Source organism: Salvelinus sp. IW2-2015, linkage group LG31 (genome assembly GCF_002910315.2).
Source record: "Salvelinus sp. IW2-2015 linkage group LG31, ASM291031v2, whole genome shotgun sequence".
Classification (NCBI taxonomy): Eukaryota; Metazoa; Chordata; class Actinopteri; order Salmoniformes; family Salmonidae; genus Salvelinus; species Salvelinus sp. IW2-2015.
In genome coordinates this window covers 11,588,818-11,612,048 of record NC_036870.1, presented here as the reverse complement: position 1 = coordinate 11,612,048, position 23,231 = coordinate 11,588,818, and the positions used below count along the sequence as shown (strand labels likewise).

Below are 23,231 nucleotides of genomic sequence, written 5' to 3'. Positions count from 1 at the left end.
ACGACGAGGACGCCATTTTGGTAAGGGCAGACCATTCAAATGAAACAGATATATTTTGTTATTTTGAGAAATATGTCATGCATGCAAGCAACTTCTGAAAACATTGCTAAATATTGAGATGTACAAATAGCATATCATTTATTAAGTCTTTAAAATAAGTAACACTTTTTAAAGGTAGTTTAGCTAAACTGATAAAATAACTGGGGTGTAAAATTACAATTAATAAAACTACACTATTACTCACACAAAGACTTCTGAAGCAAAATACAATTTTTTTAATTAAAACATGAAAAATACAGAATTTCAGCATGAAGACCATTGTAACGAGAATAAGCTTCAATACAATAAAATACAGAAAAAAACGTTTGATCAAAACATACTGTATTATAATACAACATCAAAAAATATAGAATATAGAAAATGTGTAGAATACAGGATATATATAGAATACAGGATATCTTCTGATATGAAAGTTAAGACCCAACGTTTAAAAAAAAATTCTGTATCCGGGGTGTTCTGGCAGGTGGGGTTGGGAGTGGCACCGTGTTGCAAGTTGTTCAGGCGAGTTGTTCAGTTGTTCTAATTGAGTCCCACAAGCCCGGCGCTAACGRCCCATAGTCTCAGTGCTGCAAGATCATCTCTCCCCTCAYGAGCTGGCTCCTTTACCTGACAGTCACTGAGAAACAAACACATCCTAACTTAAAGCTCACCTAAACACATAGTTATTTACACTGAACAAAAATATAAAGGKAACATGCAACAATTTCAAAGATTTTACTGCTTTACAGTTCATATAAAGTAATCAGTCAATTGAAATAAATGTATTAGCCCATAATCTATGGATTTCAACTGACTGGGAATACAGATTTGCATCTGTTGGTCACAGAAACCTTWAAAAAATGTTAGGGGCGTGGATCAGAAAACCAGTCAGTATCTGGTGTGACCACCATTTGCTTCATGCAGCGCGATACATCTCCTTCGTATAGAGTTGATCAGGCTGCTGACTGTGGCCTGTGGAATGTTGTCCCACTCCTCTTCAATGGCAAATCTTTACACTGCTGCTACTCTCTGTTTATTATCTATGCATAGTCACTTTAACTCTACCTACATGTACATATTACCTCAATTACCTCGACTAACCGGTACCCCCGCACATTGACTCTGTACTGGTACACCCTGTATATAGCCTCACTATTGTTATTTTACTGCTGCTCTCTAATTATTTGTTAGTTTTATTTCAATTTTTTTTTACTTATCTATTTTTTACTTAACAGTTATTTTTCTTAAAACTGCGTTATTGGTTAAAGGTTTGTAAGTAAGCATTTCACTATTGTATTCGGCGCATGTAACAAATAAAATTTGATTTGATGGCGGCGGATGAATGGCATGACAATGGGCCTCAGGATCTAGTTGCGGTTTCTCTGTGCATTAAAATTGCCATCGATAAAATGCAATTGTGTTCATTGTCCYTAGCTTATGGCAGCCCATACCATAACCCCACCGCCACCATGAGACACTCTGTTCACAACGTTGACATCAGCAAACCGCTCACCCACACAATGCCCGATACTGTTGAAACCGGGATTCATCCGTGAAGAGCACACTTCTCCAGCATGACAGTGGCCATCGAAGGTGAGCATTTTCCCACTGAAGTCGYTTATGAAGTGGAACTGCAGTCAGGTCCAGACCCTGATGAGGACGTGCAGATGAGCTTCCCTGAGACAGTTTCTGACAGTTTGAGGAGAAATGCTGCAGTTGTGCAAACCCACAGTTTCATCAGCTCTCCTGGTGGCTGGTCTCAGACAATACCGCAGGTGAAGAAGGCGGATGTGGAGGTCCTGGGCTGCCGTGGTTAAACGTGGTCTGCGGTTGTGAGGTCGGTTGGACGTACTGCCATATTCTTTTAAACAACATTGGCTTATGGTAGAGAAATTAACATTAAATTATCTGGCAACAGCTCTGGTGGACATTCCTGCAGTCAGCATGCCAATTGCACACTCCCTCAAAACTTGAGAAATCTGTGGCATTGTGTTGTTTGACAAAACAACCCATTTTAGAGTGGCCTTTTATTGTCCACAGCACAAGGTGAACCTGTGTAATGATCATGCTGTTTAATCAGCTTCTTGATATACCACACTTAACAGGTGGATGGATTATCTTGGCAAAGGAGYAATGCTCACTAAAAAGGATGTAAACACATTTTTGCACRGAATTTGACAGAAACAAGCTATTTGTGCGTATCGAACATTTCTGGGATCTTTTATTTCAGCTCATGATATGGGACCAACACTTTAAATGTTGTGTTTATATTTTTGTTCAGTGTATATTGTCTACACTCAGAATATATACCGCATTGTACACACATACTTTTGATGGGATGCTTAACTATCACATACACATACACACACACAAGATACACTCCCACTGTAAATGAAAATCATCCCCCTCCAATTAACACACAAACACACACACAAAGAGAGAGATTGATTTAGGCTAATTCACTCTACACACTGGGATGCTACTACCTGAAGTAGTAGCCGCTCTTCTCCTCCAGCCCCTCAMTGACGGCGCAGTAGATGGTGGTCTGGGCACCCTCCCTGGGGGTCTTCATCAGGAGCCAGGCAGGSGCTGACAGCATGGAACTCAGCGTSGGGTACTTTGACTGKGAGTGGCGCCACAGCTCTGTCCGGATAACCCCGGGGTGCAGGGAATACGACGTCACTCCAGTACCTGATGGGGTGAGTGTAGGGATAGGGCCACTAACCTTKAAATGTMGACATTCAGAGACATCATGTGGCAGAGAGCAATGCACTGTACACGAGTTATGACCTGATTTTGAAGCAACATGATTTGTTTGTATGTTTGTTGTGCATACTAAGACTGCTACTGTGAATGGGGGAAAACAGCATTAATAGGTAAAGAATCGTTAAATACAGTAATTGCATAGGTCCGATTATTTTTKCGGTTAACTCCAAGATACTTGATGAATACTCTGCAACAACGGCCTCAAATCACTCCGCACCCCAAAGCACATTACAAAAACAAAAGATTAGCCTTGACACCACCCCTCTCAGCCAACTGGTACGGGCTTGAATCCACTAATAAACATTAGTTCCCTTATCTTTAGCCATGCATTGCTAAACCACCATAAAGTACAGTAAAATCCATCCATAACTACGGTAAAATCCACATTGATTGTTAACTAATAAATGTAAACTAACAGTGTATGTGTTGAAGCATTTATTATGGTGTTTTCTGAACCCGCACAAYGTTATGGCCCATTGGTATTGTATTTCCATGTATTGGTTAACTGGGGTCCATTACCATTACAGTACATTTAGCCATTGAACAGGATATGTAGTGGAAATGGAAAAATACGTAATAGAGGTGTAATAAGGCAACCCCTCACCTTTGGTCCTTCGTGCCAGCTCCCTAGAGAAGAGGAGGTTGGCCAGTTTGCTCTGCTTGTAGGCAATTACTGAGTTGTACCCCTTCTTATCAAAGTTAAGGTCATCATAGTGGATTTTCCCTGAAAGAGAATGAGGTAGAGCCAGATAAAGCTATAACTCAATTGATGATATTTGTTTTATTACAAAAATACCTGGTCAGAATGGGCTTACCGCCTTGATGAGCGATGCTAGACACAATGACGACGCGGCTGGGGGTAGAGGCTTTCAGCATGTCCAGGAGCAGATTGGTCAATAGGAAGTGACCTAGGTGATTGACAGCAAATTGACTCTCAAACCCGTCCACTGTGAAACTTTTGGGACATAGCATTATACCTGTGAGGAGTAGAGGGTTGAGTATTTAACTGAAAAAATAAAAAAAATCAAGCCCACAACTTTGACAACAAAAAACATGCTATAGTTCAAAACATACCCAGAGTAAGGAGGATCTTCGATGACAACACCAACACAATTCAGGCTCTCAAAGCATGTTGGGTAAATGCATCAGTTTCACCTGCGTTGTTGATAAGTATGTCCAGACGGGTCTCCGTGGCAATGAATTCCCTGGCAAACTGTCGTACTGACCCGAGGGAGGCCAGGTTTAGTTGTTGCACCACCACGTTAGTATTTCCAGTAGAACTGCGGATCTCTGTTGCAGCGGCCTCTCCCCTGGTAAGGTCTCGGCAAGCCATGATCACCCGGGCTCCTGAGAACACGCAGTACTGTCTGTCTGAGAACACGCTCATCACATTCCCTTCCAATAGAATATATAGGATCAGCCCTATRATCAGCTGAACAACATCCACAAATTTACCACACCCCATCACTAAACCCCCTATACTCATGCCTTCCCATTGAATAGCCTCCACAATTGCCCTTAAACCCCAATTTTCCTCAGATTGCATTGTAACTCGTTTGTGTTCAAAAGCGACATCCCATGAAAGGTAATGCAAATCACAACACAGTTACAGTCCAATAAAGAAGTGGTATATGCCTACTGTACCTCTCATGGCCATATCCCAGGCCGTCTCCTTGCCGATACCAGTGTTGGCACCAGTGATCACCACAGTCCTTCCATGCAGCTTGGCACGGCTGCGGCATATCCCACCGGCGATCCACTTTCTCAGTAAAACATAGCCTGATTTGGAGACAAACGGCACGGAGACAAAATATCACTCTTACTTCTTCTTATGTTGACCTATGAACCTTGCACTAGAGGCACCATGACTATTGATTGTGTAAGAACAGACAGGTCAGCTGCCTAACTCATGGGAATAGAAAGCATGGTCATTGGTCACATTGGCRCACAATGCTTTTGCTACTTGTCGCTTTTACTCATGGGACTATATATGGAATATGTGGAAGAGAAAACATCCTCATTTTGGCGCACCAATGTGATCAATCCATGGACAGGGAAAGATCGAGCAACTGAGGGCACAACCTTTGTTACGGGACAYTGTCTAAATAGGTGCTGTTGAGATAACAGTTCAAAAGACAGTGACTCTGGTTCCACACAGGAGGAATTTKACAAACCCTAATCTATCACGATTAAAATCTCTCTACCAAACGAGATTTAATCCAGGTTTAACATTTTTCAAACATTTTAGACCCTTTGTTGTGGGAGTAGGAATTGTTAACATACTTAATGGACAAGGTAGAATATACTGTATGTGCAATTGTAAAGTATTTACACACATAATAGTATATATCAGGATCTTGGAGCTACAGGGAATAAACACGTTTAAAATCACAACCCTTAAATAGACACTACAATACAAATGAACCACATACCACGGTCAGTCATCCTTCAGTGATTCTGTTGATTTCCATGTAAATCAAGATAAATGTATAATACAATCTGAAGAATTGTACATCCCGTATGTCACAACATATGTCATGCGGTCAGTTTTGATATACAACACTCTTGTGGGTAGTTTATTAGTGTTAACCTGGTTTTGTTGAAATTAGGCTACAATTTACCGAGACTATATGTCCATGTAGAAATGTTAGAAACTATTTTACCATTACAGAAAACTGTAAAAGTAATTGAAATGAGGTCTGAAACCTACAARACATCAAGATAACTTGCAAAGCAGTAGAGCTGTGACTTACTGATGGTTGTCACTGTGGTCACAGCGCCGTACTTGACTAGCTGGTTTTTCTTCAATTCTTTCCACATCTTATCAGCTGTTGTTGCCAAAATWATTTGACCACCCCAGACAAGACAATTACATTTTAGCCTGGTAAATCATGAGCTTATCGAGTCTGGCTCGTCTTCTTGAACTGGGTTGCTTTAAATGTTGTTTTAGCACAAGCAGTGATACAGATCGAGTKGCTATTAATAGGTCTAAGTATCTTTCATACGAGGTTTAAAGTCTTATAGTCCGATTAAACCAGGACTACTCCCTTGACCAGTCAGTGACCACGTTTACATGCACACCAATATCCCGTTATTATTCGGGATACTTAAGTATTCTGTTTTTGAGTTGATGCATATAAACATCATATCCKGTTTACAATAACCCGAAAAAGCTTGTATCCCGGTTATGTGAAACCAGGACAAGATGCCTGGGATATGTTGATTCTAGATGGGATACTGTGGCATGTAAACATCTTATCCCGTTTGATGTTGTTTTTCGCTGTCTGCGCAGGCTCAGTCGCGCATATTATGGGTGTTGTGCAGRCTATGGTGTTGTGTGATGACTTCAAAAAGTAGGCTAACTGCGCAGTTCGATCTACCATAATCTTTTGTTTTGCTGATACTCCAGACTGGACCGTATAGCATTCTGACTACTTTCAAGTTTCTGCTTATAATTTCCGACATTTGGTAGGCCATTTGTTTGTCAACTATACTTTTACTGAACAGAAATATAAACGCAACATGAAACAATATCAACGAGTTACAGTATGTATAAAGAAATCAGTCAATTTAAATAAATTCATTAGACCCTAAGCAATGGATTTCACATGACTGGGCATGGGCGCAGCCATGGGTGGGCCTGGGAGGGCATATGCCCACCCACTTGGGAGCCAGGCCAAGCCAATCAGAATGAGTTTTTCTCCAAAAAAAGGGCTTTATTAAAGACAGAAATACTCCTCAAACATGTACTGCCATATTCTTTAAAACAACATTGGAGTTGTTGCTTATGGTAGAGAAATGAATATTAAATTATCTGGCAACAGCTCTGGTGGACATTCCTACAGTCAGCATGCCAACTGCACGCTCGCTCAACAATTGAGYCATCTGTGGCATTGTGTTGTGACAAAACTGCACATTTTAGAGTGGCCTTTTATTGGCCCCAGCACAAGGTGCACCTGTGTAATGAKCATGCCATTTAATCAGCTTCTTGATAGGCCACACCTGTCAGGTGGATGGATTATCTTGGCAAAGGAGAAAWGCTCACAAACAGAGATGTAAACAAATTTGTGCAGAACATTTGAGGGAATTGAGCTTTTTGTGCGTATGGAAASTTTCTGGGATCTTTTATTTCAGCTCATGAAACATGGGACCAACACTTTACATGTTGTGTTTATATTTTTGTTCAGTATAGGTACATGAAGCTTCTCTTCAGTCATTACTTGTTGCCCTAGAAGTAGTGCTCACCAGAATAATGTCTTACATTGATAGAATGAATGGAACAATCGAGTTAACACCGGTAAAGTTGTCTGTTTCCTTTAAGGACCGGGAGAAAACGCAATAACTCCAAAACAGTGGAAAGATCATGTGCAAAATTCCCAATGTAATGAGTTTGACCGGTTTTAAGGAAATGAAAAGCTGAGAAAACAATGAAACACGTTTCTGATTAGACTTCAGTTCGTCTTGGGCACTATTGTCACGTTCTGACCTTAGTTCCTTTTTATGTCTTTATTTTAGTTTGGTCAGGGCGTGAGTTGCGGTGGGCATCCTATGTTGTTTTTCTATGTTTTGTTCTAGTCGTTATATTTCTATGTGTTTGGCCTAGTATGGTTCTCAATCAGAGGCAGGTGTCGATCGTTGTCTCTGATTGAGAATCATACTTAGGTAGCCTGTTTTCCCACTGTGGGTTGTGGGTAGTTATTTTCTGTTTAGTGTTTTTGTTTGCACCTTACAGAACTGTTCGTTTGTCGGTTTGTTGTTTTTGTTCAGTATTCATTCTTTATTAAATTATTATGAATACMTACCACGCTGCACTTTGGTCCTCTTCTCCTTCCACCAACGACAACCGTTACAACTATTATTTTATTTGGTTGAAATACTGTCTGCTTGTATAACAGAGTCAAAAACACACATTACACGACCTTAGCATTTTCTCAAGAGATAATATTTCTTCTCTGCTGTTACTGAGACAAAATGTATATTTGTTGTATCATTTAACTGCAAAGAATGCATAAATCTGCAGGAGTTCTTATATTACACTACATGTGAGAGGTTATAAACTCAGTAAATAAGAAACATCCTCTCACTGTCAACTGTGTTTATTTTCAGCAAACTTAACATGTGTATATATTTGTATGAACATAACAAGATTCAACAACTGAGACATAAACTGAACAAGTTCCCCAGACATGTGATTGGAATAATGTGTCCCTGAACAAAGGGGGGGTAAAAATCAAAAGTAACAGTCAGTATCTGGTGTGGCCACCAGCTGCATTAAGTACTGCGGTGCATCTCCTCCTCATGGACTGCCCCAGATTTGCCTGTTCTTGCTGTGAGATGTTACCCCACTCTTCCACCAAGGCACCTGCAAGTTCCTGGACATTTCTGGGAGGAATGGCCCTAGCCCTCACCCTCCGATCCAACAGGTCCCAGACGCGCTGTCTTAGGCGTCTCACAGTATGGACAATGCAATTTATTGCCCTGGCCACATCTGCAGTCCTCATGCCTCCTTGCAGCATGCCTAAGGCACATTCACGCAGAATGGGCATCTTTCTTTTGGTGTTTTTCAGAGTCAGTAGAAAGGCCTCTTTAGTGTCCTACGTTTTCATAACTGTGACCTTAATTGCCTACCGTCTGTAAGCTGTAAGTGTCTTAACGACTGTTCCACAAGCATGGGAAACAGTGTTTAAACCCTTTACAATGACAATCTGTGAAGTTATTTGGATTTTTACGAATTATCTTTGACAGGGTCCTGAAAAAGGGACGTTTCTTTTTTTGCAGAGTTTAGGTCTACAGTCAGTTTCCATATTTCKATTACTATTCCATTTAACCATGGTCCAGRTGCTCCCCCTCAATMTCGACATTGGTAGCAGTAGTGGCATAGTCCCTGTGTTTGAGTGTACTACTACTAAATCCACTTTTGCTATGACACATGGTAGGACCCACTGAGGTATGGGTAGGACCTAGTGTGCCACCTACTGGCCTATTGTAGGGCTACCATTTTAAAAGAGCGATAGTCAAGGCAAATAGACAAAAAGCTATAGCTAGATTTTGCATTGGCTAATTATTCATAATTCATCTAAGTTATTTTATTATAAGTAAACATCTGGTAATCATACTATTGACGTTTGATTGGCAAGCTACACTGATATCGAGTTAGTAGTGCATTTGGAAATAATCTAATCAAATGCAACATTGAGGAAATATGCGTAAACATTGTTTGATTGAATTACTGGGGTTGATGGTTGGTCGCGTGAATTTTGTAATTTAGTTTATATAGCTAGGTAGCTGAGCTAAACCCATCATCTACCAGAGGGTGGCGCTCCTGTACGTATACCGGCGCCACCGCGTAAAATTACGCTTACCGGTACCTAGCTACTAGCTAGCTTTCGCTTTGCCTAGCCATGTAAAGCTATATTTGTTTTAGGCGGTTGCCCATATCGCTAGCTATGGTTCYTGTTCACATACAGAACAATATTAGATAGATAGCTCAGCTAGRTAACTTGAGTTATACCGTCGTTATCCAGCCAGTTCGATGCGTGAATTATTAGCTAGCTATGATGTTAGCTAGCTAGCAGTTTGCTAACCAACTTTGTCGGTTTGTTAGTTAACTAGCTTCGTTAGTCAGCCACTGCTAATACCTCCAGTTGTCACTCGACCCTGGTTTTATATCGGGCAGCTGGACTGGTGTTCAGGGCTACATACAGATTGTTAGCTAGCTAAATTAGTTAGCTAGCCAACACCTACGTCGTCGTCTATTTCAATGAACCCACACACAAGCACGAGCTAGCTACGTTTTGTCTGAATATTTCCACCAAGTCTCTGGTTTGGCCTAGCTCAAATCAAATGTTATTTTYAAACATATTTTGCAGATGTTATCCCAGGTGCAGTGAAATGCTTATATTTATTTCTGCAACGGTGCAGTAATACCTAACAATACACACAAATCCCCCAACATTTTAGGAAAGACATTCAGAAGTATAAACMAGCTAAACGTTATCGCGGGTTGGCGTTTGAGAGCAGTGCTGGTTAAGATGGTTGTGCAAGTAACTTCATCATTTGCAGATCATTCTTCAAAACATGTTGAAATGGAAGATTTACTAAATTAACGTTAGTTAGAAGGTAGATTAGCATACTACTATTGATTCTGGTAATCGCAGTTTCTACGACTTTGAAAGCGAAAGTGGTGAGACTTTTACATTGGCTGCAACATTGTAACAAACAATCTGACAACTTGTACTAAGAAACGCATCGAATTTGAATATGCATAATGTGGAAATAGTCATACAATTTACACCAATCTATCAAAATATATCTGCGGGTGTATTAGGAGTTGCAAATTTGATTTTTGGAAGACGTCAACAAAGTTATAATCGTTTGCTTTTCAGGATGGAGATGGGCACCCCGCCCCTGTTTTTAAGATTGTAGCGAATCAGAGCGTCTACATCAAAAACTGGAAGTGACGTAGGCATTTGCTTGCTCGGTCCTAAGCGAGCCGAAAAGGGAAAAACGGTAGCAGCCACCATTCTTCTACAGATCTGTTTTTCACTTCATGGTGAGGTACGTAACGTATATCCACGTTCTATTGTACTTCATCCAATTTATTTAACTTTGGCAAAAGAGTGAACAAGGTCAGAGTCATGGCATGCTTCGTGGATAGATTTAGATGTTGCTAGTTGTTGAACTCAGTTAGCTTGCTTGCTAACTAGTTAGCTAGCAGTGGTGTTAGCTCAAGCTCACGTCTTGCTATTTGCATGGAGCCATGTTGCTGAGTGTTCTGCAGGATTCAATGCACACGCGCACTGCACATATCCGAACGTCACTAGCTACTGATCCAGGACAAGTTATTTTGTASTACTTGTTGTAAGGAAGGTGAAGATTAGAAGACAGTAAGCTGATCTTGGACCAGCGTGCATGAGCATCATTTTCTCCTCGCACCTCGAGTTACTGGTAGCTAGCTTAACGTTGCTAACTAGCTATGTTTTATTTCCAACTAATGTAGCCGGCTAGTAGCTAATAACTGAAACTTGATCGTTGCTTATGAATAATTCAAGCTGGAGTATCAAAACTTTGCTGTTTGCCCTCTACAGAAAACATGGTGGCYTCATGCTAATGAGATGACGTTTTGATCATGTTAAATGATGCATTATACAAAGAATATACTGTACATTTTGTTTAACATTATTCTCTTAGGCCGTGCATTATTTAATTGGAATGTTTAATATATAGATATATATTCACTGGAATGCCTCAATATTTGTTATTAGTGTATTTGTAACTTTAATATATTTTAATTCTTATATTAATGGAATTTATACACACAGTTTATGCATACAATTTGGTTAAGACAATAAAAATTACGCCCCCCCCCCCCCTAACTACAAACACAATGGCTGTCCATTTAAAACTGGACAACACATACACAGTGAATAACATACACAAGGAGCAAGAGTTGATCCTCCACTTTCTGACTTTGCATGATTGCCGCACCATCTTGTCCACATCATGTGCCAATATCCTAAAACTTGATCATAGATTATCATCATAACGTCCTTATTATATCAARTWATCTACAGTTATGAGCATGGCGGACTCAGACGTCAACATGACAGACTCTGATGTCAATMTGACTGACTCAGAGCTCCACATGGAGTGTGTGGAGGAGGATCTGGCGCCGTGGCAACAGCAACCAGAAGAGGAAATGGAAGAAACAAGCAAGGGCCCAGGTAAAGGTGAGTGTGCGGTTTGAAGACTCATTGTAACCTGCTTCCCTGGGTCATGTCATTTTGTATGTTTTGAGACTCAATTCTCACATGCAACAGTTTCACAATAGACAACTGTAAATGGTGAGTCTGTATTGTCATATTCTATCATCAGTTCATGGTTGTTTAAATCGCCTTTCCAGTACCAGCACCTCCCGATGACACTTCAGTGATACCCCTCAGCGATGGCAGTAGCATCACAACCAAACCTATGTCTGCCCTTGGTGAGTGCTCTGGAATGGTACACTATATATACAAAAGTATGTGGACACCCCTTCAAATTAGTGGATTTGGCTATTTCAGKCAAAGCCYCTGCTGACAGGTGTATAAAATCGACCACACCGCCAAGGAATCTCCATAGACAAACATTGGCAGTAGAATGGCCTTACTAAAGAGCTTAGTGACTTTCAACGTGGCACCGTCATAGGATGCCACCTTTCCAACAAGTCAGTCTGTCAAATTTATGCCCTGCTAGAGCTGCCCTGGTCAACTGTAAGTGCTCGTATTGTGAAGCAGAAACGTCTAGGAGCAACAACGGCTGAGCCGCGAAGTGGTAGGCCACACAAGCTCACAGAACGGGACCTCCGAGTGCTGAAGTGCGTAGCAATCGTCTGTCCTTGGTTGCAACATTCACTACTGAGTTCCAAACTGCTTCTCAAAGCAACTCTAGCTTCATGAAATGGGTTTCCATGGCCGAGCAGCCACACACAAGCCTAAGATCACCATGCACAATGCCAAGCGTCGGCTACAGTGGTGTAAAGCTTGCCGTCAATGGAATTCTGGAGCAGTCGAAACCAGTTCTCTGGAGTGATGAATCACGCTTCACCATCTGGCAGTCCGACGGACGAATCTGGGTTTGGTGGATGCCAGGAGAACGCTACCTGCCCCAATGCATAGTGCCAACTGTAAAGTTTGGTTGAGGAGGAATAATGGTCTGGGCTGTTTTTCATGGTTCGGGCTAGGCCCCTTAGTTCCAGTGAAAGGAAATCTTGAAGCTACAGCATACAATGACATTCTAGACGATTCTGTGCTTCCAACTTTGTGMCAACATTTTGGGGAAGGCCRTTTCCTGTTTCAGCATTTTTTTATTTAACTAGGCAAGTCAGTTAATAACAAATTATTGTTTACAATGACGGCTAAACCCTAACCTGGATGARGCTGGGCCAATTGTGCGTCGCCCTATGGGACTCCCAATCACGGCCAGTTGTGATACAGCCTGGAATCGAACCAGGGTCTGTAGTGACGCCTCTAGCACTGAGATGCAGTGTCTTAGACCGCTGCGCCACTCAGGAGCAGGACAATTCATCGCCGGTGCACAAAGCGAGGTCCATACAGAAATGGTTTGTTGAGATCAGTGTGGAAGAACTTGACTAGCCTGTACAGAGCCCTGACCTAAACCCCATCAAATGCCTTTGGGATGAATTGGAATGCCGACTGCGAGCCATGCCTAATCGCCCAACATCAGTGCCCGACCTTACTAATGCTCATGTGTTTGAATGGAAGCAAGTCCCCGCAGCAATGTTCCAACATCAAGTGGAAAGCCTTCCTAGGAGAGTGGTGGCTGTTAAAGCAGCGAAGGGGGGACCAACTCCATATATATGCCCATCATTTTGAAATMAGATYTTCAATGAGCAGGTGTCCACATACTTTTGGTCATGTAGTGTATTTAAAAATATAGGAATATGAGGTAACTGCCAAAATAAGTSACTTAATAGGGRGTTGGGCCATCACAAGCCAGAACCGCTTCAATGCACCTTAGCATTGATTCTACAAGTAACTCTGTAACTCTATTGGAGGGATGTGACACCATTCTTCCAAAATAAAATGTCTCAGGCGCCYCTCCAGAATCTCCCATAAGTGTTAAATTAGGTTTAGATCTGGTGACTGAGACGGCCGTGGCATATGGTTTACATAATTTTCATGCTCAGGCCTTCTGGATGGGTCCATTTTCAGGCTGGGTCCATTTTCATCCTATGGGGGCATAGCCATGGTAGCCAAAATAATGGACTTCCCAGCATTTTTATACATGACCGTTAGCATGATGCAATGTTAATTGCTTAATTAACCCAGGAACCACACCTGTGTGGAAGCGCCTGCTTTCAATATACTTTGTATCCCTCATTTACTCAAATGTTTCCATTATTTCACTAATTTCTTTACTTACTGACGTGTAGTCACAGTAGAATAAAACACGGTTCAATGGACACATGTAACCAATCGGTGTAAGCCTCATAGGGAGTATATTGACGTTTGCCCATCTRTGCAGCACCATTACTACCCAAACCAATGGTCTTGACGCAGGCTATGACTCAAGTGCTGCAGCCTTTTCAGACCTCCATGCCTCAGGTGCTGCATATGCCGACCACTATGTTGCCTAGCACAGGCAGCAACGCTGGGCAGAACATCATATTCACCACACAGGTGAGAGACGTGTTGGTTCTTCATTCTATATTTCTATCTGAACCCTGCCTTGATTGTTCTCATTAGATTGCTGCTGAGTAGCGAACATTTAGGTTGACAATAGTGGACCGGGCAGCGCTTCYTGGACTTGTGTTTTGCTACAGGAATAATGAGCCTCGAGTCATTGCTGTGATTGTTCTCTTTTTGTGGTGCAGAACATTCAAGGGGGGGGACAGACCATAAGTGCCAAACCAGTAGGATATATCCTGAATGGCCAGCCCATTACCGTGCTGCCTGGTGGTAAGTAGCTAACATTAGACCACAGGAGTTTGGTGGCACGTTTAATTGGGGAGGACGGGCTTGTGGTAATGGCTGGCTCGTAATAGGRGGAATGGTATCAAATAGATCAAACACATGGTTTCCCATGTGTTTGATGCCAGTCCATTCGCGCCATTCCAGCCATTGTAGATGGCCGTCRTCCCCTCAGCAGCCTCCACTMCATTAGACATGTCTATTCTTGTTATCTTATCAGTGTCCTGATGGCTAACTAAGTATTTCACAGCCCARCTGAAACCTAGAAGTAACCACCTTTAGTGGGATCCAGAGAAATGTGTTTYTTCTATTATTGTGTCATAAAAGAACGGAAATGTATATTTTATCCGTGGGTAGTGTTTTGTAAAATGCAAATAGACAATAGCTACTGTATGATTTCATTATTATTCCAGTGAATTTTGTTGTTGACATTTAGAATTTATGCATAGAAAATATGCTTACACTTGCCTGCTATGGTGTGTTTCCAATGAACTGTCTTGTGTCAATAAAAACAGTTGGACCTCGCAAAAACCTAGTGTTGAATAAAAATGGAGTTCCTTGCACACTAATAAATTGGAAACAGCCTGTATGCCATCCCACTTAACTGTTTCATGTCTCCAGTAGCCTGGAAAAGCCACCGTTGATAGAATGCTAGAATGGACTAATATTTGCCATATTCTAATCATTCTCATGTGCCAACATATCGCCACGGTCCGTGCCATGGTGGAACTTGCYCTCCTGTAAAGCTGAAATAATTGGATGGTGAAACTTGCATCCAGCCAACCCAGAAAAGCAAGGCGTAGCAATTTTAGGCATTCTTAAAAGTCAGGACAATCCTTTTCCTGCAAAGAAAAGCATAATTGTTATAATAGAAAAAATAGYTTTAGCAAGCAGTCGGCTTTGGCATTTAGAATTAAATGTGTAGTGGAGCTTTATAGATACAGTTGAAGTCAGAAGTTTACATACACCTTAGCCAAATGCATTTAAACTCAGTTTTTCACAGTTCCTGACATTTTAATCCTAGTAAAAATTCCCTGTCTTAGGTCAGTTAGGATCACCACTTTATTTTAAGAATGTGAAATGTCAGAATAATAGTAGAGAGAATTATTTATTTCAGCTTTCATTTCTTTCATCACATTCCCAGTGGGTCAGAAGTTTACATACACTCAATTAGTATTTGGTAGCATTGCCTTTAAATTGTTTAACTTGGGTCAAACGTTTCGGGTAGCCTTCCACAAGCTTCCCACAATAAGTTGGGTGAATTTTGGCCCATTCCTCCTGACAGAGCTGGTGTAACTGAGTCAGGTTTGTAGGCCTCCTTACTCGCACACGCTTTTTCAGTTCTGCCCACACATTTTCTATGGGATTGAGGTCAGGGCTTTGTGATGGCCACTCCAATACCTTGACTTTGTTGTCCTTAAGCCATTTTGCCACAACTTTGGAAGTATGCTTGGGGTCATTTTCGATTTGGAAGACCCATTTGCGACCAAGGTTTAACTTCCTGACTGATGTCTTGAGACGTTGCTTCATTATATCCACATAATTTTCCTCCCTCATGATGCCATCTATTTTGTGAAGTGCACCAGTCCCTCCTGCAACAAAGCACCCCCACAACATGATGCTGCCACCCCCGTGCTTCACGGTTGGGATGGTGTTCTTCTGCTTGCAAGCCTCCCCCTTTTTCCTCCAAACATAACGATGGTCATTATGGCCAAACAATTCTATTTCTGTTTCATCAGACCAGAGGACATTTCTCCAAAAAGTACGATCTTTGTCCCCATGTGCAGTTGCAAACCGTAATCTGGCTTTTTTATGGCGGTTTTGGAGCAGAGGCTTCTTCCTTGCTGAGCGGCCTTTCAATGTTATGTCGATATAGGACTCGTTTTACTGTGGCTATAGATACTTTTGTACCTGTTTCCTCCAGCATCTTCACAAGTTCCTTTTCTCTTGTTCTGGGATTGATTTGCACTTTTCGCACCAAAGTACGTTCATCTCTAGGAGACAGAACGCGTCTCCTTCCTGAGCGGTATGATGGCTGCGTGGTCCCATGGTGTTTATACTTGCGTACTATTGTTTGTACAGATGAACGTGGTACCTTCAGGCGTTTGGAAATTGCTCTCAAGGATGAACCAAACTTGTGGAGGTCTGCAATTTTTTTTTCTGAGGTCTTTCTTTTGATTTTCCCATGATGTCAAGCAAAGAGGCACTGCGTTTGAAGGTAGGCCTTGAAATACATCCACAGGTACACCTCCAGTTGACTCAAATAATGTCAATTAGCCTATCAGAAGCTTCTAAAGCCATGACATTTTCCAAGCTATTTAAAGGCACAGTCAACATAGTGCATGTAAACTTCTGACCCACTGGAATTGTGATACAGTGAGTTATAAGTGAAATAATCTGTCTGTAAACAATTGTAGGAAAAATTACTTGTCATGCACAAAGTAGATGTCCTAACCGACTTGCCAAAACTATAGTTTGTTAACAAGAAATTTGCGGAGTGGTTGAAAAACGAGTTTTAATGACTCCAACCTAAGTGTATGTAAACTTCCGACTTCAACTGTAGGTCTTAGTGATGACATCACGTACCCCACATACCATCAAAATTATTCGGCAATACAAATGAATTCGYGGAAAACGGTTTCCGTCATGAGTTGTAGAAATAGAGACAGTTTAATAAAATAAAAATCCACCCYTCAAACATATACAAATGTTGTTAATCATTAGAACATTTATCCTATAGCTGCCGTTTCCATTACCTGTCGCATTGTTGTTTTTTTTGCGGCATTGCTGTTGRCTAATAAACCTGTTAATGAAAACCRGTCTATTGTGAGCGGCTCTTAACTACTGTCTCCTCCAGTTCAGGGAACCCAGCTGCAGCTACCGCCCCAGCAGGTATTGTCTCAGCCCAGGGGCAGGCCGGGCACCAGCGGCTTCACCACAGTGCGGATCCCTGTCACCCTCACCATCCGCACCACCAACGGAGTCCAGACCATCAGCACTGTGGCCTCCGGCGGGGTCACCCTCTCATCCTCCCCTGCGGCTGTCACAGGTGAGGAAGGCTCTAGTCCTTGTGGGCCATCAGTCTCTCCKGAGTGAACACAGGGATTATAAATTAAATTGCCYTCTCAGCTAATTATTGTCAGTATGAATTTAAGTGTAGTCTCCGAGGGTAAAGGCTATCTTTATTTTGTTTTTTTAAACCCACCTTCTGATTTGTGTAATCTGTAGTGAATCATTGCTTTGTCTTGGGACACTAATCCRGCTTTCTTGTGTGTGTAGGGATTGTGTCAGCCAGTTCTTCAGGTGCAMCAGGAAGCCATGTTGTGAGGACTGCACCCCTCACAGTCACCCCCAAAATACAGCGGTATCCGACCCTGCAACCAGCCCCCAGCTCTACCAGTTCCCCTGCTACCAGTGGTCCGAGCACGGCGCCCTCTCCTCGTGCACCCCTCAGAGGTTAGTAGTCTCCAGGAACACACCGCTTTCCTGTAACAGCTAATAGAAATAGGTTGGTACTGCATTCATCTTTCAGATATTACTACTGTGTAGCCTATCGTTTTTTTCACCACTCCAAACAAGAAAGGATCCATACTAATAGAACATCCTATTGAAGTCAAAGGTAATTTACTACTGTTGTGTTCTGTGATTTGGCACATTAAATAGTTTTTCTTCTTATCCAGAGTTCTGTTGTGTTCCCTTTGCAGTGATTGCACCAGCCACCGCCAAGCCAAAGACGTGCAAGCGCTGTGGATCCGAGTACAAATTGGTCAACGCCCTCCGGGGCTTCATGTGTGTAAGTMTGCCTTAGATGTACTTTACACTCTCCTTTTGGGGAACGTATAGAACTTATTTAGTGGATTTTTGGGTGACGTATTAATGTTATTAGCCCTGACCGTGAAGGACTGTTGTTAAAAGCTTCTCTTGATATGGCAAAATCCTCTGATATAATGACATCWAGCCTAAAACCTTCCTGTGAAGTATTACACTCTTATAATGGTAATAGAGATGACTGAATATTGATATTTACCCCACTGGTCCCTCTTACCTTCTAGCTCTGCAGCAAGCAGATCGCCCTGAGCCTGGATGCCATCAATGCCGCGGCCAAGCTCTCCTCCAAACCCTCCAGATCTTCCAGGTCCAAGTCATCCAAAGCTACCTCCTCTTCATCCTTCTCCAAGACCTCCAAGGAGCCACCCACCACGCCGGTGCGACCGGTGTACCCGGAGGAGGAAGGCAGCCCCATRCTGGAGGCCGACCAGCAGGGCAAGCTCATCATGCTGGTGGAGGACTTCTACTACGGCGTGGACAAGGGCCGCAGCCTGAGTGGCGCACCAGTGGAGAAGCCGCCGGGCATCTTCAAGTGCATCCACTGCGAAAAGACCCTGAAGACTAACATCAAGTGAGTGGTGGAGTGTGGGGGAACGGGAATTCAGGTTACGTTRTTAAACAATTCTGCTTTGTTGAATTGACTGAAATCGTACGCTTTCTTTGTCCTCCATTTTCCACCTCTCCTCTCTTTCAGGCTGATGAACCACATGCGCCACCACGTGGAGATGACGGCGCAGCAGAACGGCGAGGTGGACACGCACACCGCCTGCCAGCACTGCTTCCGCAACTTGGCCACGCCCTTCCGCCTGCAGTGCCARGTGGAAAGCGTCCACAGCCAGTTGGAGTCTACCGGTGAGAACTAGCTRGCTCCCCACTCACCCACCAACCACTGTCCTACCACATACAGTCGCTAAAACAAAGTGAATCTATCGGCACTTGCCATCCCACCAACATTCTCCCACACGCACCCACAGTGAAATCACATTGAATCAGCACTGGGTGCTGAAATATCACTTTGTTGGTATTGGGTGAATTACCTTGTTGGGAATTGGGTGAATTTTAAGACATTTCGTTGCTACTCTAGTAAACAGTCACTCTTACCCAGCGTGATGTTCAGTAAGTGCATACAGCAAGAGGACTGAGAACTTTGAATGCTTATGTGACACGCCGGCCTTTTTTCTGTGTTCGTCACAGCTAAGTGTAAGATCTGTGAGTGGGCATACGAGAGCGAGCCTGTCTTCCTGCAGCACATGAAGAGTACCCACAAACCAGGAGAGATGCCCTACATTTGCCAGGTAAACGTTGCCCACTTGGTCATTATTTGTACCGTTTCTTCCACTCGCCCTCCTTTCACACACTGAATCTCTCTGCACTCTTTTCTCTTTTACTTTCACTCACCGTTAATCACTTGAGAGGGCTGTTTTATTACACAACTTGAGTGAACARTTAAGGGCTAAGCCTAAATGTCCAAACCAAGTCTAAATATTTAGATGCAATGTCCTGTCCTGGGGGAAAGCTCACTATATCAACATGTAGTGTCCCCTAATGCAATTCACCCTTAAAATAGTCTCATGGTTTCATGTGAAGGTGTGCGACTACCGCTCGTCCCTGTATGTGGACGTTTTCGCCCACTTCCGTGAGGTCCACAACGGCACGGCCAATCTGCTGTGCCCCTACTGCCTCAAGTTGTTCCGCTCCAGCAGCAACTACCAGAACCACTACAGCCGCCACCAGGTAAACCCAATGAGGTGACATGCTACATCTATGGCCGTTGGCAGCCAGTCTATTCACTCCATTTTCTTTCTGAAACCCTCCTTGTGTTTTTGTGCAGAAAAAAAACGTGTTTCAATGCGACCGGTGCCGGCTGCAGTTCCTCTTTGCCAAGGACCGGGCAGAGCACAAGGTGCAGTACCACAAGACCCACCTCAAGCCACGGCAGCTGGAGGGCCTGAAGCCTGGGACCAAGGTGAGGAGTGTGTGTTTGTCTATGTATGTGCACACGTGTGAGTGATTGCTAGAGTGGGATATTTAAGCAATTTGGCCCGAGGGGGTGTGGTATATGGCCAATATACCACGACTAAGGGCTGTTATTAGGATGGATTCAGCCCTTTGTCATGGTATATTGGCCATATACCAAATATCCCAGAGGTGCCTTATTGCTATTATAAACTGGTTACCAACGTAATTAGAGCAGTAAAAATGTTTTGTCATACCCGTGGTATATTGACAGATATACCATGGCAGTCAGCCAATCAGCATTCAAGGGCTCGACCCACCAGTTTATAATCGTCATTTTTGTCTGTACTTTCTCTGTGATGGGAAAGTCTATTGCTGTGATGTATGCATTTTCCCTGTGCATAATGGGAATATTAGTTATGTATATTAGTAGAGTGGTCTAAGAATATTTCTCTGTTCCAGGTGACCATCAGGGCCTACGCGCTGCAGGGTAAGCAGTACTTCCATCAGGAGTCTTCTGGCCGAGGAGACCTCCGGCCCTCCAAAGTGATTGACGTTCCGTCTGCTCCCCAAAAACCCGAGCCCAAGAAGAAGCCTGTCGAGAGCCTGATGGAGCTGCTCACTAAGTTCCAGATGAGGTAGAAGAGGGTTGATGTTTTTCCCCCATCATTTGATTGACTTGAAATGGAATTGACTCCAAGCTTTATTCAGACTCCATTGTGTTTAAATAAATACTGTAAACAGTGTTTAGCTTTGTCGTATAGTAAAACTGTTGACAGTTTATAATTTGGAGCAGTGTTCTGGGATGCTGCAGATAGAAATTGAATGTGTAAAATGGATAAGCTTGGACATTCCATCGCTGTGCACTATGGGTAACCTGCCTCTGCCTTCATTTCACCTCCTTRCCCACAGTGCATCGCTGGCCCAACAGAACTGCATGGAGTGCGCCTTTAAGATTCCTGACTTTGCCAACCACTTCCCCACCTACGTCCACTGCTCCTTGTGTCGTTATTGCACATGCTGCTCCCGCGCCTACGCAAACCACATGATCAAGTGAGTGATGTCGCTCAACACCTCAAGATTTTGTCAACTCAAGATTTCCCAAATGATTTCTTCCATCATAGAGGGTCATTGAAAATATGTGGGTTTGGAAAAAGGTGTATGACACAGGTTCTGTCTCTTTTCACTTGCAGTAACCACGTGACTCGTAAGAGCACCACCCAATACCTGGCCATGTACGAGTCATACCCAAGGTAACAATCATTTAGTCTGAATTTGTTGAACAGTATTTAACTGAATGTAGTGTTTTTATTTAATACTGACTGCTCTAAACCCTCTGTTGGTCAGACTGGATGAGATGAGGTGCACGTCATGTAACTACAAGACCAAGGTTGGAGATATGATGGCCAACCACCTGGTGGATCACCAAGACCATGATGCTGCAAGCTTCAGCAAGCCGGAGGTAGAAGGTAATTACATTACATTTTAGTCATATAGCAGACGCTCTTATCCAGAGAATCAAATCCACAAACCTAGCGCCATGCTCTACCAACTGAGCCACACAAGACCAGAAATTGTTTTGAGTTCCACCTTCTGATATTTAAGTATCTTTGTATAAGGTCAAACTTTTCTATGACAACTTTTTATGTTTATTTTTTCCATCCAGAAGTTCCCGAGGAGGCTTCTCAAAGGTATTTAATATCCTCTTACATATTGAGTGAAATTACTTAATGCTGGACAGACCTGGAGTTMTCTCTCAAGTCTATTTACACTTTGGTTGCACTTCGACACTCCATTGCTYCATTATCAAATGTGTGTGTCATTGACTGAGCTTCCTGAAAAATGTAATAATGAACATGTTTTCATTCCTCCTGTAGCTTTGTAATTACGGAAATCAGCCCGGGTCAAGGAGGGTCCTTTGTGCCTATCCATCTGCTACCAGCTGGCAATAGTTCCACCCAGCTCTCTATCAAACCGCTCCTATCCTCCAAGTCCAGCATGACTATCACGGTCCTTGGTCCTAATAAAACCATGCCCTCCACTGCTGCATCCAATGGTGTCTGGACAACCCCCAAGGTCGGAGGATTGGGCCATGTGATGGAACCCCAGGCAGTGGAGTCCCATGGGTCCAACGGAGAGCTGTTCCATGGAGGAGAGGCCAGAATGGGCAAATCCAGGAAAGAAGGGGCAACCAAATTGACGCTGCGCCAGCTGAAGGTGTTGCTCTATGCCCTATGCAGCGGCTTCCCCCAGGCGTCCCTGCGCTTTGGCACCCAGCCAGAGCTCATCCAGGACTGGATGCTGCAGCTGGAGAACCAGCGCCTCCAGAAGGACTGGATCTGGAGCACGGACCGCATCGCAGAGTGGGTGATGTGCCAGCGGGAGCAGCAGATGCCAGTCACAGAGGAAAACCTGCTCCAGACAGCCACGCAGGCCTTGGAGGAGTCGCACGAGATCGGTGAGTTCTACGAGTGGGCTGTGGAGTTCATGCTCCGCCACAACCTCAGCCTGCAGGCCACCTGCTCGGCCAAGCGCCCGCTGCCGCGCAACGTCTACGAGAGCGTCCGCATCTTCACTCGCTTTGTCTGCAAGCAGGTCAAAGATGTCGGTTTCCGGCCACCCTCCATGGGATGCGTCGACGAGCTCTCTGTATTCCTGGACCTGGATAAGCTCAAGACGAGCCCTGAGGCGTTCCAGTTGATCGGCACCGGGGAGCCCCTGATAGAGGTGGTCCTAGCAGGGCTGGCCGATGGCACCATGCTGCCCACCATGGTGTTCCTCAAAGGCAACCCTCCACACCTCCACAAGGCCATCCCGAACTCTGTCTTCCTGGAGGCGCGCCCAGAGGGCTTTACGGACAACGAGCGGCTCCAGCTGTGGCTCTCTAAGGTGTGGCAGAAGCACGTTAACCCCCAGGCGGGGGGAAAAGGTCTGTTGATCATGGACACCCACCACGGCCACCTGGCCAATGACTTCCTGGCCGCTCTCAACAGCAGCAACACCCTGCCAGCGGTGATCCCCATCGGCTGCTCCTGTCGCCTGCAGCCCCTGGAGCTGTGCGTAGTGCCTGTTATGAAGGAGTTCCTGCAGGCCCGCTGGTGCGAGATGCACACCCAGAATGAAGGAGCTGTGGCTCTGGGGCCGGGCGACCTGGCTCTACTTCTGGTGGAA

At 43.6% G+C, this 23,231-nt stretch overlaps 1 protein-coding gene across 2 annotated transcripts; it reads right to left on the bottom strand.

Annotated features, from left to right (window-relative positions):
* Positions 1-261: 261 nt before the first annotated feature.
* On the bottom strand, positions 262-6,088 carry LOC111955872 (retinol dehydrogenase 12-like). Of its 2 annotated transcripts, none has more exons than XM_023976223.2 (7): positions 5,559-6,088; positions 4,450-4,584; positions 3,961-4,152; positions 3,621-3,782; positions 3,410-3,529; positions 2,526-2,730; positions 262-676 (listed from the first exon to the last, which is right to left on the bottom strand). In XM_023976223.2, exons 1-7 carry the CDS (start codon positions 5,623-5,625, stop codon positions 580-582), a joined length of 978 nt encoding a protein of 325 aa, XP_023831991.1. In that variant the 5' UTR covers positions 5,626-6,088; the 3' UTR covers positions 262-579. The 2 variants fall into 2 exon arrangements, with proteins under 2 accessions (XP_023831991.1, XP_023831992.1); XM_023976224.2 differs by having other exon boundaries at positions 3,621-3,713.
* Positions 6,089-23,231: the final 17,143 nt, after the last annotated feature.